The following is an 18115-nucleotide window of genomic DNA, read 5'->3' as shown; positions in this document are numbered from 1 at the left end:
TAAAGAGCGAGGGGGGGGGGGGTAAATCAACACCTGACCGATCTCGTTTTCGTATTAAACGTCAAATTATTTTTAGTTTATTTATTTCATTGTATTTCGATTTTAAGCAGAAAAGAAATATTGAATAAAATCAATAAAATCAATAAAAGAAAAAAAAAAAAAAGAAAAGAAATACAAGAACGAGAGTCGCCATTTTAAATCTGACGAGGAGAAACAAACTTCGACTTCAATGGCATGATTTCTTTTGTTTTGGTTTACGTTCAGATTGGGCAATTTGTTTGTCGATGCAAAAGTAAGTAAATACTATTTATTTATTGAATTAATCAAATATTTAATAGATTGTCGAAATTAATGGTTCAATTAAAGACCGAGACAAAAATAGAACAGCATACGTTCGTATCTTCACATGTCATTGGATTAATACACTGTATTATTTTTTAGCCTTTAATATTGTATAGGGTGCATATTTAGAATAACACTTATTGGAAAAAAAAAAACCCAAAACATTTCGGTGCTAACGCGGAGAGTGATCCGCGCTATTTTTTAAACCGTATTTCCAAGTTTAATTCAAGTTTTATATGTTTTTTTTAATTCAATTGTAAGGTTGGTAAAGTACAGAATAGGTACAAAACACGCCCCTCCCCATGTTAAGAATGGCTTTTTAAATAATAATGGGTTTGTATTACTGTACACATAGATTCGAAAAAGTTGTCAAAAAACAAATATATAACAAATAAATGTTATCAAAAGCAAGATAAGTTACTTTTCTACCAAACTGGATATAATTTTCGTGTTTTTATTCAATTTAACATGTTTATTGAGCTCGAAAAGCATACAGTGTTTACCGATGTATTGGAAAATTTAAAATGGCGGCCGCGGCCGACTCTCTCTTTAACACGGTAAGTTCGGAAAAAGGTGTAATAAATAATAAACTAGACAAAATACTGTTAGAAATTTGCTCAATATATGAAAAAAAAATTAATTTTCCCTTAAAATCCAATGACTGCTCAGTTGAGGAAAGGAAGCAATGTGCACCTACCTTAAGTTGCGGAAGAATTGCCCCCTTCCGCGACGTGACAGTCTGTTAAAAATTGCTAGCCAGCAAACCTTAGGTAATCAAAGAATAGCTTCTGGCACCAGCCACAAATGCATCTGGGGAAAAAAAAAAAAAAAAAAAAAAAAACACTGGGAAGAATCTCCCTTTAAATAACCAAAAGGTCATGTGATTAACTGTCACCTGACCTGTGGGAAAAAAAGCTTTAAAAAGGCAGAGAAGGCAAGACAATCTCTTTTCTGTTAGTAAGCAACGTAAGTGCACACCGCTCTCCCTCTCTTGAGCAATCATTAACCCCCCCCCCCTTTTATTTTTCACACTGATATTTATTTTCAGAAAATTTACAGAGTAAAAAATCAGAAAAATTTGGCACAAGGCCGAAGATGGGGGAGGGGAAAGGATGGTCTTCTCTGACTAGTGCTAACTAATCTAACCTAACTAGTTCCTACTTTCACTCTACTTACACCATAATACCACATTTATACTATACATCCATCAGTGTATACATCCTTCATCAATCACCATAAGAACATCATACCATGATAACCTAATTAAAACCTATAAGAAAGGGGGGTTTGGGAAGATAAAAATTTTATATGCAAAATAAAAATGAAATATTTACAATGTTAGTAACAAAAAACACCCCCGTTGTTAAACTATGGCAGATACACCGATTCGCCAGTCAAAAGGATGATGCGGGTCCGTACGCTTTATTTAAAACACCTCTTACGAAAACTTCGAAAGGGAACCCGCATCTCTGGCGAATCAAGCGATCTGTAACCTAATTGGGGAGGAGAGTGGGGTTAAAAAAAAAAAAAAAAAAAAAAGAAAAAGGGACAAACTTAAAAAGGGGCCTAATGATCGCTATCACACACTAGCTAGGTTATGAACAAAGAAGCCTAAATAATGGTCCTACTCTTGCCTATATCGTGACCTACTCTTGGACTAAAAACGAGTCAGAGCTGACGTTCGTTTCTGTTACCCAAAATTCTTTTTCCTAAGGAACATCTTTGAAGAGCAGGTAAGAGAACTAACGTTATTTATTATTGTTTTCTTTCTGTTGCTTTGTTGACTGGCGTTTGCAACGGTTCAGTTTTTTTTTTGTCTGTAGTGATAATTCGAGCCCTAGCCGCTTTTAAGTTCCCATCATTTAGCCACATGTTTTCTAACAGTTTTTGCGACGCTCGCTAACAGTGTTGGGTTCATTTGGCTTAATCAGAATTTCTGGAGTTATTTAATATTTATTTATTTAAAAAAAAAAATTTTTTTTTTTTTTTTTTACTTTATATGGATTCCTTAGAGTTAGACAGCTGCCGCAGCAAGCTGTGCTAAGAAATAAAATTAGTACAGAACTATGGGGATTACATGATCAAGCTACTTTGCCAATGGCAGTTTTTCAAGAACACCGGGAAATGATAATGAGATGGCTGGAACGCCTTGGCGACTTGGAAGACGAGGTGACAGCTGTATGCTTGGACAGTCCTCCGAGTGTGGAGCTTAGAAAGAACACTTTCCAGAAATTAAACGAGTTAAGGGGGAAGTTTGAGGGGAGTCGAACAGATAGGCGAGAAGAGAGTTTAGTGGGTGAAATAGCCCCAGAATTTAGAGCTAATATGGAAGCTCCTACTTTTGATGGAGAACTATCTGATGATCGATTCGCCTTCAAAAATTTCTTGGCTGGTTTCTGGAATTGTGCTGAGGGCTTTCGCTCTGAGTTGACAAAGTTTCGCTTGTTGAAGAGTTGCCTAAAAGGTCAAGCTCTACATTTGGTGAAGCACCTTTCCACCACAGAAGCTAATTTTCCTGTGGCTTTGCAGCTGTTGGAGGGAGAATATTTGGATATACCAAATATTTTGGATCAGATGTTTCAGCAGTTATTGGCAGCCAGGCCAAAAGTGGATAGCCAGTTTTCTCAAGTTAAAGTTTATCTTAACCAAATCAGGTGTGCTTTACTGGAGCTGAAAAATAGCAACCAGTTGGACTTTTTGGAACCGGGCACACCGGGTTATTTATTAATAAGTCATATTGTGTTTGGCCGGCTACCGGTTTCTTTAAAGAGAGAATTAATGAGAAAAACTGGAAATAGTTATCCCGGAATTGATGACATTGTTTCCTTGTCTAAGAATTTAATCAAGGATCTGGTAAGATTGGAGGAGTATTCTCCCCCTTCTGGCAATGGCAGGTTTCGATCTGATCGATTTGTTCCAGGCTCTTACTCACCAAAAAGAGCTTTAGAGAACTTTTCCTCTAGGGGTGACACCCCACTATCAATGTCAACTTGTAAGTTTTGTTCTTCAGGCGGACACGACGGGAAATTATGCAAAAAATTTGCTACGTATGAAGAGAGACTATCAAGGTGCAAAGAATTGCGCCTTTGTATTGCCTGCGGAAAATTATTCATATGATAAATGTCCCGGTAACAAAAAGGGCTTCCCATATGGTTGTGCTAATTGTGGCTCGAAACGGCACTATGCTGTAATGTGCCCTAAAGATAGAGCCTCTTCGGAGAAAACTAAAGTAAATACCAGTTTCCAGACTTGTGACACTCAACAGAGATCTATCCTTCCCATCTATAAAGTGGTTCTACATCGCAACAAGAAACGGTATGTTTGTAATTGTATACTTGATTCTGGAAGTCAATGTTCATATTTTTCCAGAAGCATTCTAAAGGGATTAGATATTTCTTTAGAGTCATGTTATGACCGCCAATATACAATACTAACATTCGTGGGAGAGGAGAAAAAGAATTTAAGTGAGGTATTATTGCAGGTGGAAATGGTGTCTGGCACCAAAAGACCTTTGCCTGTCCTCATTGACTCCTCCTTTAATTTAAAGACCCAAATAGATGGAATGGATTTAATATATAAGAATTTAAGAGAGGCCCATTTCCAATTAGCTGCTGGATTTGACAGAAAGGGACGTCTTTTTCCTATTCAAGGTCTAGTGGGGGTAGATCTGCTGCAGGTTTTGCACCCTTTAAGCCTGATAAGGTGCCAGAATGGTGTTGCCTGGGAGACCCCAAAGGGTATAGTGCCGTGGGGGAATTCGCTTAACTTCTTGAAAGAATCCCAGATATTGTCAATCGGAGAGGAGTGTTCACCACCCGTTGATTATGAAAAGGTCCTTGCCAGCATGAGTACTGTTTCCACTACAGCGGTGAACTTTGTGCTGGCACCTCAATATAATTATGTAGATCCTTATAAGGATACTTTTGAGAACACCTCAGTGGAAAGAGGGTTGGACAGTTTGTTTAGTTTGGAACTTATGGAGCTCACTGAGGAGGAAACTTTTTCAGATTTTGAACGTAAGAAGGTAAAGGAGTTCCAAAACTCTGTGGTCATAGAGAACCAGTGTTATTATGTCAAGCTTCCTTGGTGGGAGGACAAGATTGGCAAAGTTCCATCAAATTATTCGGTGGCATTAGCAGTTTTGAACCGTGTGTTCAATAAACTGGAAAAAGAAAACAAATATAGGGAGTATTTGGATGTTTTCCTGGAACAAGAAAGGGAGAGCATTGTGGAGAGAATTGTGGTTACTCTGGAAGAGTATGAAAAATATGTATGGATACCACACAGGCCTGTATATAAAACTGAAGAGCAAAGCACTACAAAAGTGCGGCCTGTGTTTAATTGTTCATCCAAACCCAAGGGTGAAATCTCGATTAATGAGGCTGCCTACCCCGGGGTGAACTTGATGGGAAATCTCTTGCAGTTGTTGGTATACTTCCGCTCTAATGAGTATGTCTTGCTTGGTGACATCCGCAAGGCATTTTTGCAAATTAAACTCCTCGCTGGGGAGGATAAAAATCGATTTTGTTTTTTTCTTAAAATAGGAAAAAACTTGGTATGCTTTAGATATACCACCTTAATATTTGGCTATAATGCCTCTCCGTTTATATTAAATTTCCTTTTGAAGCATCATGCGGACCGTTATCCACAGGATGAATGCTCTAAAACTATTGTTTTCTTTATAAAAACAGTTAAAGTCAGTCGAAATCAGATTATAAAACAAAAAGTAAGTATTACTACATGAATTTAGTATCGATTTTTTGTGCATTTGCAGAATACGTTACAAATGTAAGGGAGATAATTACATTTTTACTAAACGAATAATCATTATGAAAACTTTTTTTTGTCGATTGTGTTTAATGATTTTATTTTATTTTTAATAATGATTAAAAACATTAGGAAAACAACAACTATTTTATCGTTTATTAAAAATATTTAAAATGTTTAAATGAAGTAAAGAGATTTCTCACTGTTTTTGATTTTAAATAATTTTTTAATCGTAAAAGAAACAAAACAAATCTCAAAATAAATAAAACATCATTTCATCTTCTCAAATTATTTTTTCCCCCAAAATAAACTCGTCAACAGTGGAAGCAAGAAAAAGTTTGTAAGAATGTTTTTAACTGATTAAATTATGAAGATTTGTTTAATTAAAAAAATAATGGAGAATCTAATGATTTGTGTTTTCGTCGTTTTTAATTAAAACAGGGAATGTTCCTGAGAATCTTGTACAGCTATACACTAATGTTGTGAAGAGGTTGGAAGAGGGACACTTTGATTTACGTTCCTGCAGTTCTAACTGCGAAGAATTAAGACAAGATTGAGAAGGATGGGCGTATGCCTCAACATCACTCCCAATATGAGAAGGTATTGGGCTATAATTATGACACAAAGAGAGATTCTTTGTCGTTGGCCAAGACAGATAGTGATTCCGGGGCCAATACCAAAAGAAGAATATTGGCGGCGGTGGCAGCCCATTTTGATCCTTTATCTTTATGTGTACCCGTTACAATAAGGGGCCGCATATTTATTAGTGAATTATGGAAGGCTGGGCTGGGATGAAACTGTTACTTCTACCCAACAGAAGAGTTGGCAGTCACTCTCAAAAGATTTATCTCAGCTCAGTTCCTTCACCTTTCCAAGAAAGTCCCTGCGTGAGGGCTCTACAGCAAACCTGGCTTTATTTTGTGATGCTTCCAAAGAAGCATACGGATTTGTAGCTTACGGCTTACAGGATAAGTCCAATTTGGTTTTTGCTAAAGCCAGGGTAGCACCATTACGGGCAAAGTGCCTGCCCACACTTGAGTTGTTGGCAGTGTATTTGGCGCTAAAGGCATTAAAAACAATTTTACTTTCTCTGAAGGAAATCACATTTAGAGAGGTTGGTGTGCCAGTTGATGCTCAGATAGTGCTGTCTTGGGTCCTCTCTCAGGATGTAAAAACAAAGAATGTTTTTGCAAGAAACAGAGTCAGAGACATTGCTGAAATGCGTCAGAATTTGAGCCAGCAGTTTGGAATAGACATTTCTTTCCGCTATGTGCCCTTGGAGCAGAACCCTACGGATCTGCTCTCAAGGGGAGTGTCAGTAAAGACATTCAAAAAACGCATATTGAATTGGGTGCATGGTCCTACATGGCTGACCTCAACACCTATAGAATGGCCTTTCGCCTCCTTAAATTGTTTGAGGGAGGAAAATAAAGAGATTGTGAGGGGGGGGGGGCCTACATTTTGAAGTGACCTGATACAGGCAGAAGGACCTGTAATTCCCTTTGAGAAGTATGAAACTCTGAATAAACTTCTTGGAGTAGTAACAGGGGTGTTCAAGTTTGTAGGAAGTTTGAAGCACTCAAGGGATGACCCACAAAAATTGGCTTGGCAGCACCTAATAAAAGGGATGCAAGGGCAAGCGTTTCCGCAAGTCAAGGAAAACTTGCTCAATCCATCTGGTCAAGCCCTAGATTTAATGAGTTCTCTCAGCCTTTTTTTGGGTGAAGAAGGTGTTATTAGGACCAGGGGTAGGATTCGCAAGTGCATTACCTTCGAGTATGAAGTGATTTACCCAGTTCTCCTGGATAAATCTTACACTTTTACCCAAATGATAATTATAGATGCTCACAGAAAATGCAAACATTTGGGCATAACATCTACACTGAGCTAACTACGCCTATCGGGATTTTGGATTCCTAGGGCAAGACAGGTGGTAAAATCTACTTTAAAGTCTTGCAAGCTGTGTGTGCGTTACAATGCAATGTCGTTTGCATACCCCCGCATGACTAATTTGCCCAAATGTCGGGTCAATTTGATCAGACCCTTCCTTCACACTGGTGTGGACTTCACAGGACACATCTGGGTGGAGGAGGGAGGAAATATCCGCAAAGTTTATTTGCTTTTATTCACCTGTCTATACCACTAGAGGTATACACCTTGAAATGGTGGACAATATGACGGTGTATTCTTTTATCTTAGCATTCATAAGATTTACAAACAATGTCGGAGTACCTTCTCATTTGTATTCCGACAATGCTAAGACTTTTACAACTGGCGGCAGAATTATTCAGCAGGCCTATGGCTCGGAAGAATACAATAGTATCTTCCGCGCTTATTCGGTCAAACATCTGACAATTCCGGTGTATGCTGCTTGGTTTGGGCGTACCTGGGAGCGGCTTATTCGCACAGTAAAGACTTGCTTGTTTAAAACGGTTGGTCGCTCTCAGGTGAGTTATTTTCAGTTGTTAACTTTTGTTTCAGACATTCAGAGGGCTGTTAACAATCGTCCTTTGACTTATCGCTGCTCATCAGACGACGGGTTGGAGATCATTACACCCAATCATTTCCCTGGTGCTACCAGATCAGGCTGCCTATTGGCTTCCTGAGACGAAATGCACCTACATCGATTTCTGTTTTTGTTTTCTATTCCCTTTTGTAAAACTTAATTATGTTCTACAAAAACAAAATAAAAACAACAGACCCCTCCCCTTCCCCCCCTCCTTTTTTCCTTCCCTACTTCCCGGTTGACCCTGTCGGCAGGGCACTAGAATATGCTGACTGCCCCCCTACAGAGGGTAAAAGTCCCTCAACGGGGCTACCTGTTGGCCGTGGGTGGCAACTCGTGATGCCTAGGAAAAGGATCCTGGTGGCTGAGCAACCGATGCCTAGGAAAAATAAAGGTATCTGTAGCAACACTCTACTTTGGCCTTGTACTAGGCTAGACGGGCGGTTGGAGAGGCCCGATCCAACCAATCAGCTAGTCATGTCAAGCCCTAACACTTACACTGAAAATGTCAATTATAACATCTAAATAAAAAAATTTAAAAAAAAAAAAAAAAACTTAATCCAAAGATAATACATTTCATTACTACAAACATAGACAAACCAGTTAAGTGTTAGAAGGCGATGGCAAGGGCCAATCAATTGATGAGACAAAAACCACACAACTGCTCCCTAACTAACGTTTCTATCAAACTGGGAAAGAAGAAACTAAAGGAGGAAACAGGAAATGATGGAACAAACTCAATCAATTGAGTATATCTCTTTTGTATCCCTGGGATGAAAGGGCGAATGGGTTTCCCCCCTAACATCTCCCAATTTCGGGCTCCGAGGAGGGTGGGGAGCAAGAGAGATGAAAATCTAAACAAACTTCTATGGATATAATAAACCCAAACAAAAAACCCAGAAATCAAAAAAATACTACAAAATCGAAAAGAACCCACTCTGACGTAACCAGCTCAGACAGTGAACAAGAATATAACTATGAAATAATTGATAAAGAAAAATATCCAAGATTCATAGTAATCGAAATCTTACAAGGAAAAAAGATCAGCGATCTATCTCCATTCTTAATTGAAAAAATTCTGTCTCAAAACAGCAACCCAAAAACAGCAAAAAAAATGAAAAATGGCAATCTACTTGTCACCGTCGACAACTATAAAGACGCAAAAAACATCTTAGAGATGGAGAAATTCCATATCTATAAATGCAAAAGTTATGCTCATGAAAGACTAAACACATCAAAAGGTGTTATAAAAAGCCATGAATTAACCTTGGCTACAGCAGAAGAAACAGAAAATGCCCTAAGAAAACAGGGAGTAATCGATCACGTCCGAATAAACATAAAAAGGAATGGTCAAACCATACCTACAAAAACCTACATACTAACTTTCAATACACCAAAAATTCCCAAAGAAATAAAAATCGGATACACAATAGAAAAAAATAGAACAATATATACCAGCCCCTTTGAGATGTTATAAGTGTCATAAATATGGACATAGCAGAGAAGCATGCAAAGGACAGAAAATATGTGGAAAATGTGGCTTAAAAGAACCTAACCATAATGAAAGTGAATGCCCAAATGAAACGAAATGCCCAAATTGCCAAGAAAAACACCCAGCATACTCTAAAATATGCAAAATCTACACAAAAGAAAAAGAAATAGCTGAAATAAAATATAAACAAAACGTGCCCTTTCCTGAAGCAAGGAAAATAGTAAGCTCTCGAGAAAAAATAAACACTTACGCAGATATTACAAAAACTTCAAACCAAACAAACCAAACCCAAAACCAAGACCTACTTAAACTAATCTCCGAACTCAAAAATTTAATTGAAACTTTAAAAACTAACCAAAACGAAAACAAGAAACAAATACCAGTATCTTTGAAAACTCAGTCAAATGATCTAAAACAAGTCCCAAAGAGCAAAAAAGAACCCGAACAGCAAAAACCGTAAATAAACCGTGAAAAATCCAAATGACGTACAAGGACAAAAGCAGAAGATAAAAACACAATATCTGGAAAGATGGAAACAGAACGGGAAAACACAAATCCTCTTTCCAAAAACCAAAGCAAACAAAAAACAGAGACAATATTAATCGAAAATGAAAACAAATTTGAATTGATTGAAATCGAGAGTCACAGGAAAAAATCTAGCTCCAAAAACAGAACTGACCAGGAAGAGAAAATGGAGACTGAGGAACCAAGCAGTTCAAGTAAACACAAAACAAAAACCACTCAAAACACAACAAATCAATAGAATAATAGATATAAAAACCTAAACAAAAACCAAACAGAAAAAAAAGGAAAAAAAATAAATAAACGAACTTACTATGGAAATGAATAAAAACATCATACAGTGGAACTGCAGAGGCATAAAACCAAACTACGAAGAAATCAAACATATAATAGCACAATATGACCCCAGCATAATCGGCCTACAGGAAACTCTTCTAAAAGAAACGGACACCATCAACTTCAAAGGATACCACATCTACAATCAAACAAACAGATCACAAGCAGATAATCGACCCACAGGTGGCACTTCAATTATAATAAAAAAACAGATACCACATATAAAATTACAACTCCAAACAAACCTACAAACAATAGCAATTAAAGTTACACTTCACCGACAAATAACTATTTGTTCAATATACATTCCACCTAAACATAAACTAAACAAAACCGAAATTGAAGATCTCATAACACAACTCCCCATACCTTTTATATTAATGGGGGACTTCAACGCCCATAACAAAATGTGGGGAAGTGAGAATAATGACCAAAATGGGAAAATCATTGAATCATTACTGGAATCACCCGAAGTAACTATATTTAACGACAAAACACACACATACCTTCACCCAGGCACAGGAACGACATCAGCTATCGACCTAACACTATGCTCCCCCACAATATATATGGACTTCCAATGGGAGGTACATAACGACCAGTGCGGCAGCGATCACTTCCCAATGTTTCTCAAAACCCAAGAACCTACAACAGAAGAATCAAAACCAAAATGGCGAATTTATAAAGCTAACTGGACTGAATTTAGCAAACTTTGCACAAATCTAATTAATCAAGAAATAGTTAACAAACCAGATCCTATGTTAGCTTTCACCAATACACTAAACGAAATAGCAATCAAGACAATCCCAAAATCTTCCACCAAACCACACCCAAAATCAACGCCATGGTTCACAATAGAATGTAAGCAAGCAATAACCAACAGGAAAAAAATGCTAAAACACTTCAAACAACATCCTACAAAACCTGGGAAATAATAAGAAAAATAACTGGAAAAAAACTTGGAACACCAATAAATAATATAAGTACACCAAATGGTAGACAAACTATAGACAAAAAGAAATAGCAAACATAATCGCAAATGAATTCAGCCAAAACTCATCATCCAACCACTACTCCCCCAAATTCCAAAAATACAAAAACAACACAGAAAAAGAAAAACTCAATTTCACATCCAATAACAAAGAATACTATAACACCTCTTTCACTATAACAGAACTAAAAAATGCAATTCATAAAAGTAAAGATACAGCTACCGGTCCAGACGACATCCACTACCAATTTCTAAAACACATGCCAGACACATCTCTCAACATTCTCTTACAGATAATTAACAAAATATGGTGGACTAACAATTTTCCAAAACACTGGCTCGACTCCAATATCATCCCAATTCCTAAAGCAGGAAAAGATCACTCCAACCCTACCAATTATCGTCCTATCGCCTTAACAAGCTGTATATGCAAAACAACAGAAAGGATGGTCAATACAAGACTAATGTGGCATTTAGAAAAATATAACCTCATTTCTACACACCAAAGCGGATTTAGACAAAATCAAGGTACCAATGACCAACTTATTCGGCTAGAAACATATATTCGTAACGGTCTAATAAGAAACCACCATGTGGTCTCAATCTTTTTTGATATCGAAAAGGCGTATGACACCACGTGGAGATATGGAATCTTGAAAGATATTCATAATATGGGAATCAGAGGAAACCTAGCAAAATTTATCCAAGAATTCCTATCCCACAGAACATTTAAAGTATGCTTAGGAAATACAACATCAGATCAACACACACAAGAAACAAGGGTACCACAGGGTAGCGTACTATCTGCCACCCTTTTTCTAATTAAAATCAACGGTATAATCGAAAATGTTAACATGGGGTTCGAAAAAACACTATTTGTTGACGACTTTTCAATAACTTGCTCATCACCAAATATGCCAACTATTGAAAGACAAATGCAACATTGCCTTAACAAAATAGACCTTTGGGTTAACTAAAATGGATTCAAAATGTCCAAAAGCAAAACCGCATGTATCCACTTTTGTAGGAAACGAAAATACCACCTTGACCCACAGCTCAAACTAGATGGACAACTAATACCAGTAGTACAACACACCAAATTTCTAGGGATCATTTTAGACAACAAACTAAACTTTAAGGAGCACATTAACAAATTAAAACAAAAATGCTTAAAAGCAATAAATATCTTAAAAATAGTATCAAAACTAGATTGGGGAGCAGATCAAGCTACAATGCTCAAAATATATCGCTCACATATCAGATCCAAACTGGATTATGGTTGTGCCATATACAGCTCTACTTACAAATCCTACAAAAACAAACTACTAACAATACAGAATCAAAGTTTAAGACTTAGCCTGGGAGCCTACCGAACTTCTCCAATGGAAAGCCTTCACGTAGAAGCCCAAGAACTACCGCTGCACTTAAGATGGAAAAAACTAGCGTTACAATATGCAACAAAACTACAAACCAACCCCGAAAACCCAACATACAAAACTACCTTCAACTTACAATGTACAAACTCTTATTCAAGGAAACCAAAAAGTATACCCTCCTTTGGACACAGAATTAAAGAAATAATACATCAAATCAATGAAAACCCCGACAATATAATTACTCAGAAAACAAACGACAGACCTCCATGGACATTACACAAACCAGAAACCGACATAACACTTACTACTTACAAGAAAAACATTACAAATAATATAACAAACAGAAGCAACTTTGGAGAACTAAGAGAAAAATATGCAGAATACATAGAAATATACACCGATGGGTCTAAAACTATAAACGGAACAAGCGCAGCATGCACAGATGGACAAAATCAATATCAAATAAGACTGCCCAACGAGGCTTCAATATATACAGCCGAACTGCAGGCCATCAAAATAGCTCTCAAACACATCAAAAACATCAACGAACAAAAAGCCATAATATATACAGACTCGCTATCCTGTATCATGGCCCTTGAAGTAAAATCTAAACACCCTTTTATCACAGAAATTATACAAGAGTACAATGAAATAACCGAAAAAAAAACAATAAAAAAATTATAATAGCCTGGATACCAAGTAATGTTGGCATTCCAGGAAATGAAAAAGCAGACAAACTGGCTAAAGAAGCCACAAACCACCAAATGGAAAAAATTAAAATACCACACACAGACCTAAAAAGAAAAATCAACGAATATATAGAAAACAAGTGGCAAGAGGAATGGAACAAATGCACTGCAAACAAATTGCATGAACATCAACCAATAATTAAAAACGAAAAACAAAAAATTTTTAAAGGAAGAAGAGAAGAAATTGTACTAAACCGAATAAGAATCGGACATACAAAATTAACTCATTCCTACCTAATCAAAGCGGAGCAAACACCAAATTGCACACTCTGCAACCAACAACTAACAATTAAACATCTACTGACAGAATGTAGAAAACACAAACACACTCGGAAGAGATATTTTAAAACAACAAACATTAGAAAAGTGTTCCAAGAATTGGAACCCCAACAAATCATAAACTATTTAAAAGAAACAAACATATTCAAACTCCTATAAAGTAAACAAGTAAAATTCAGTTTAGAAAAACAAATCTCTTACAACTAAAAGAATTTTTCAGAAAACCTAAAACATCTTGCTTCAAAAGATAAACTTTTTCAAGAAACTTAAAAAATTTTTACAAGAAACTGAAAATCTATTATACCAACAAAACTTTTTTGGCATTAAATGACTCTTAGAGGTTGAAATGCTGTTAAACAAATACACTCACTCACTCACTCACTCACTCACTCACTCACCCAATCATTTTCTGCAGTATATATACTGTATAGAAAGGAAGAGGAGGATTTTGATTCGGACCCCCCCCCCTCAGGGCTGATGTTCTTGAGGCTATGGAGGAGAGGGAACAACTCATTTCCAAATACAAAGAGTTATGGTTTAATGAGTACCTGCTTAGCCTTAGAGAATCGACGAAAGACTTACACAATGAGTCCTATAATAATCAGATAAGGATAGATGTTGTGTTAATAAAATCCCCCATTAAAACCAGACCTTTCTGGACTTTAGGTAGGGTAATGGAACTCATTCCTGGGGATGATGGTTTTGTCCGTCCTGTCGTATTGAAAAGGGGTGATGGATCAACACAGATTCACCCCATAAAATTATTGTATCCATTGGAGTTAGCTATAACGCACAGTCATAGAGCTTATGCTCCTGATACGTCGAGAGATGAGATGGGCTCCTCTGTCCCAGTGGATTTTGTACCTGCAAATCAGGTATTGATATGCATCTGCCCTGGTTGCCAGGAACCGGAGGATCAGCGACCAATGATCTGTTGTGATCATTGTGATCAATGGTTCCATTGGCAGTGTGTTGGTATAGTGGGGGAACCTCCAGAGGAGAGTCGATGGTATTGTTCGGCGTGTCAGGCGATGCTCAATCAGGAGTTAATATGGATCAGCCCTGAGTGTCAGGAACCAGAAGATTACAGACCAATGATATGTTGTGATAATTGTGATCAACGGATCCATTGGCAATGTGCTGGCATAGATGAAGCTCCGGCAGAGGAGGATCAGTGGTACTGTTCTTCTTGTGCAGACCCGGGAGGGGTGTCTGACATTTAGCTTATTACAATGGTCAGTTAAAAAAAAAGAAGGGGTTTATTTTATGTATATGTATTTTTTTTTTTTTTTTTTTGAATGGGAGAGTGAAAGAATTTTCCTTACCTCAATTCTGGGGGGTGTTAGGATTATCTATTTTTCTTTGTAGAAGGGGTAATTAGCTCATGTAAATGACAGGAGGAGTAGAGATTGTGTATATATATAGATCAGTTGGAACTGGTAGACGGTGGAACAGGTCGGTAATCCTGGCTCATGTACACAATTTACGAATTATGTTACGATCCTCTATTTCCTGTTTTCCTCTGGCCAACATTTTCTTTTGATGTGACTAACGTCGGAATTTAATTTTGGGAAGGCCAGAAATAACAATGTGTCTCTTATTTTTTCGATTCCCTATCTATTAGCTGCTACCCTTTGGCCAACCTACTATGTTAAAATTTTCTTTTGATGTGACTAACGTCAAAATTCAAATTTTGGGAAGGCCAAAGACACTATTTTTTCTCTAATTAACAAAGAGTGAATCTCGGCCGGGATTCGTTTTATTCTTTTTTTATTTTATTTTATTTTTTTTCACCGAGAGGTTATTTCCACAAATTTATTTGTATGGGAGAACACTTTACTTGTTTCCTTGGGCCTATGAAAGGTCTCGTTTAATATTGATATAAATGTTACCAGGCACAACGAGCCGCGATGCTAAAACAGCAACGTTGCAACTTTGAAGAGCAGGTAAGAGAACTAATGTTATTTATTATTTTACTTCCTGTTTGTTGCTTTGTTGACTGGCGTTTGCAACGGTTCAGTTTTTTTTTTGTCTGTAGTGATAATTCGAGCCCTAGCCACTTTTAAGTTCCCATTATTTAGCCACATGTTTTCTAACATATTAAACATGTTTATTCAGCTCGAAAACCATACAGTGTTTACCGATGTATTGGAAAATTCAAAATGGCGCCTCACTCCCTCTTTAAAACGGTAAGTTTGGGAAAAGGTGTTATAAATTAAAAAAAAAAAAAGAAGGCAAAATACTATTAAAAACCCGCCGAATATATGTCAACCTATATCACGGTAACATATATTGAGCAAGAGTTTAACAGTATTTTATCCAGTTTTTTATTTTTTTCCTTTAGAAAAAAATATTTGTACGCATGAAAAAAAAAAAAGTTATGAAAAATGTTTTCACGGCGAGCTAACCAACTCAGCTAATTTTTGAAGTTAAATAAATTCATTGTAAAAAATCCTTTAAAAGATAAATATTAGTTTTCTGGGTCTATTTCAAAGATAATTGGTAAAGTCCCAAGATATTGAATTAAACAAAACACCTTGTTTATACAAAAATAAATAAATAAATAAAATAGCTTAATTAGTCCCCAAAAGGCGAGTAATTCTGGTGTTCGCCCAAACTCAACAAAAGGGATTTTTGTAAACGAATATGGGAGCCCAAAATTACAGCCAATCAAAATGCTGTTTCAAAATGAAGTCATGATATTAAAAGGGGGTAGGAGTGTCATTTTCTTTTATTTTCCCCAAAGACGTGTATCTGTACATTCATATCCTGAACATTTGTGTCATTTTTATCATTTTTTAATTTAATTATTTTTTTATGTTCCTGTTTTTAAATTCTTTTTTTTAATTATTGTTTGAGATTATATAAAAATTATGTTACACCGAAAGTTTCACACTCTTGCGAGCAAGGAAATTATTAAAATCTTGCATTAAAAATTATGCGAAATCTGTAATTAAAAAAAAAAGTAGAAATATTTTTGCTATTATAAATTTTTTGTGTGAAAATATTAAATAAACAATGTTTAATTCAATGGTAATATCGGTAGTTTGAGAAATAAATTTTTCTTCCAGTTATATCGAATTCATTAATACAGATTTTAGGGTCTTTTTTCTTAATGTTGCTGTAAAAATTAAATAATTTTTTGAAAATTGTTATAATTTACGATGCATTATTTTCATAAAAAAGCAAAAATAAATTCCTTTAATTTTTTTTTATTAGTGAAAACCATAACTTTAAAACATCAAGCATTTAGGCAACCAAATAGATGTGAAGAGACCGGATTACAATATATAGTTAACATTTTATTAAGTTCATTTCGTTTTCTTAGAGCTATTTTTCTTTGTTTTGGGGTGTTCTTAAGGCTTAGTTACTTCCCACTCCTCATCATTCAGCGCACTTTTTATCTTCCAGGTTTAAATGAGTTTGTGTTTGTTATTAAAATTATTAAAATGTTCTACTGTTTGTTTTATTTATAAAATATAAAATTTTGAAAAACATTAATTCATATGAGGATACTTAAAATAACTAAGTACCACAGATTGAATGTATTATGGTGAATGGAAACTATCTTAGACCAAGTGGATGACATCCGAAACTTCTATTTTAAGTATCCCCTATTTTTTATATAAAATTTTGATAAAAAAAAAAATAGGGGATGGGTATTAGCAATAAGAGAAAACAAAACAAAAATACAATTAAAAAAAATGTTCAAGTTGGGCTATTTCTTGCTGAGGACGTGTAAATGTTGAAACGTAGTTAAATTTAAATAAAACAAAATAATACATTTCCACTAAGATGTAAATAAAAATAAGGTACTTATACAGTTTAATGACGACATTAAAAAATGGAAATATTGAAAAAAAAATTTTTTGTACGTACCTGTTATAGACTGAAGTTCTTCGAAAAAAAATTTCACTTCATTTGATCAAGTAGTTTTTTTTTTTACAGCGAAAAACAATTATTTATCACGGCTACGTCAAGGTGGCCATTTTGGAAATGTTATTGCAGCGCCCAGGAATTCCCCAAGGGCAGGTAGCTTTCCCCAAGGGCCGGTAACTGCCCTACGTAGCAGAATACCTCCATTTTAGGCCAATCTAGCCCTTTTTTTTTCCACCAGAATGAGAATTTTTTTTTTTTTTTGAAGACAGATGCCATTTTTGGAGTGTTTTTTTTTTTTTTTTAATTTGTAACAGAAGAAAATAAAAATAAAATATTAGAAAAATTAGAAATATGCAACCGAAATTTTCGAATTAAAAAAAAAAAAACTTAGGGTTTGTATTACTGTATATGGATATGTTTTTAGTGTTTTTATTCAATGTAACATGTTTATTCAGCTCGAAAAGCATACAGTGTTTACCGATGTATTGGAAAATTCAAAATGGCGCCAGAGTCTCTCTTTAACACAGTAACTTCAGGAAAGACGTTATAAATAATAAACTAGACAAAGTACTGTTAGAAATTCGCTCAATATATATTACCGTGACATAAGTTGACATATATTCGGTTTTTTAAATAGTATTTTGTGTAGTTTATTATTTATAACACCTTTTCCCAAACTTACCATGTTAAAGAGAGTGTCGGGCACCATTTTGAATTTTCCAATACATCGGTAAACACTACTGCGCATGTTTCGAAAATAATCGCGTAAAAAATTCTTCAGTTCTTTGCATTCTTCAATTTCTTGGCATATTCAATAGTATTCTGCTTTAAAAATAAAAAAAAAAAAACGGAAAAAAATTGCAGATGTGATGTGCG

The 18115-nt window shown here is 35.7% G+C and overlaps 1 protein-coding gene across 3 annotated transcripts in view; it reads left to right on the top strand.

Annotated features, from left to right (window-relative positions):
* The first annotated feature begins 181 nt into the window (after nucleotides 1-181).
* Nucleotides 182-18115, top strand: part of LOC145269687 (uncharacterized) — a 30095-nt gene continuing 12161 nt past the window's right edge. For 2 of the 3 annotated variants that reach the window (XM_080125405.1, XM_080125406.1), the window contains exons 1-2: nucleotides 182-292; nucleotides 15479-15549. Coding sequence is in view for 1 of the 3 variants with exons in the window: in XM_080125406.1 (XP_079981532.1) it covers nucleotides 235-292; nucleotides 15479-15549 (129 nt within the window). In the remaining 2 variants the exon portion in view is untranslated. The remainder of the gene's footprint in view (nucleotides 293-15478; nucleotides 15550-18115) is intronic. The other variant, XM_080125404.1, reaches the window with a different exon arrangement.

This window comes from Euprymna scolopes, chromosome 45 (genome assembly GCF_053919585.1).
Source record: "Euprymna scolopes isolate OS-2025 chromosome 45, ASM5391958v1, whole genome shotgun sequence".
NCBI classification, from domain to species: Eukaryota; Metazoa; Mollusca; class Cephalopoda; order Sepiida; family Sepiolidae; genus Euprymna; species Euprymna scolopes.
Note: the sequence above shows the minus strand (reverse complement) of the source record. Positions and strands in the feature narration are given on the sequence as shown.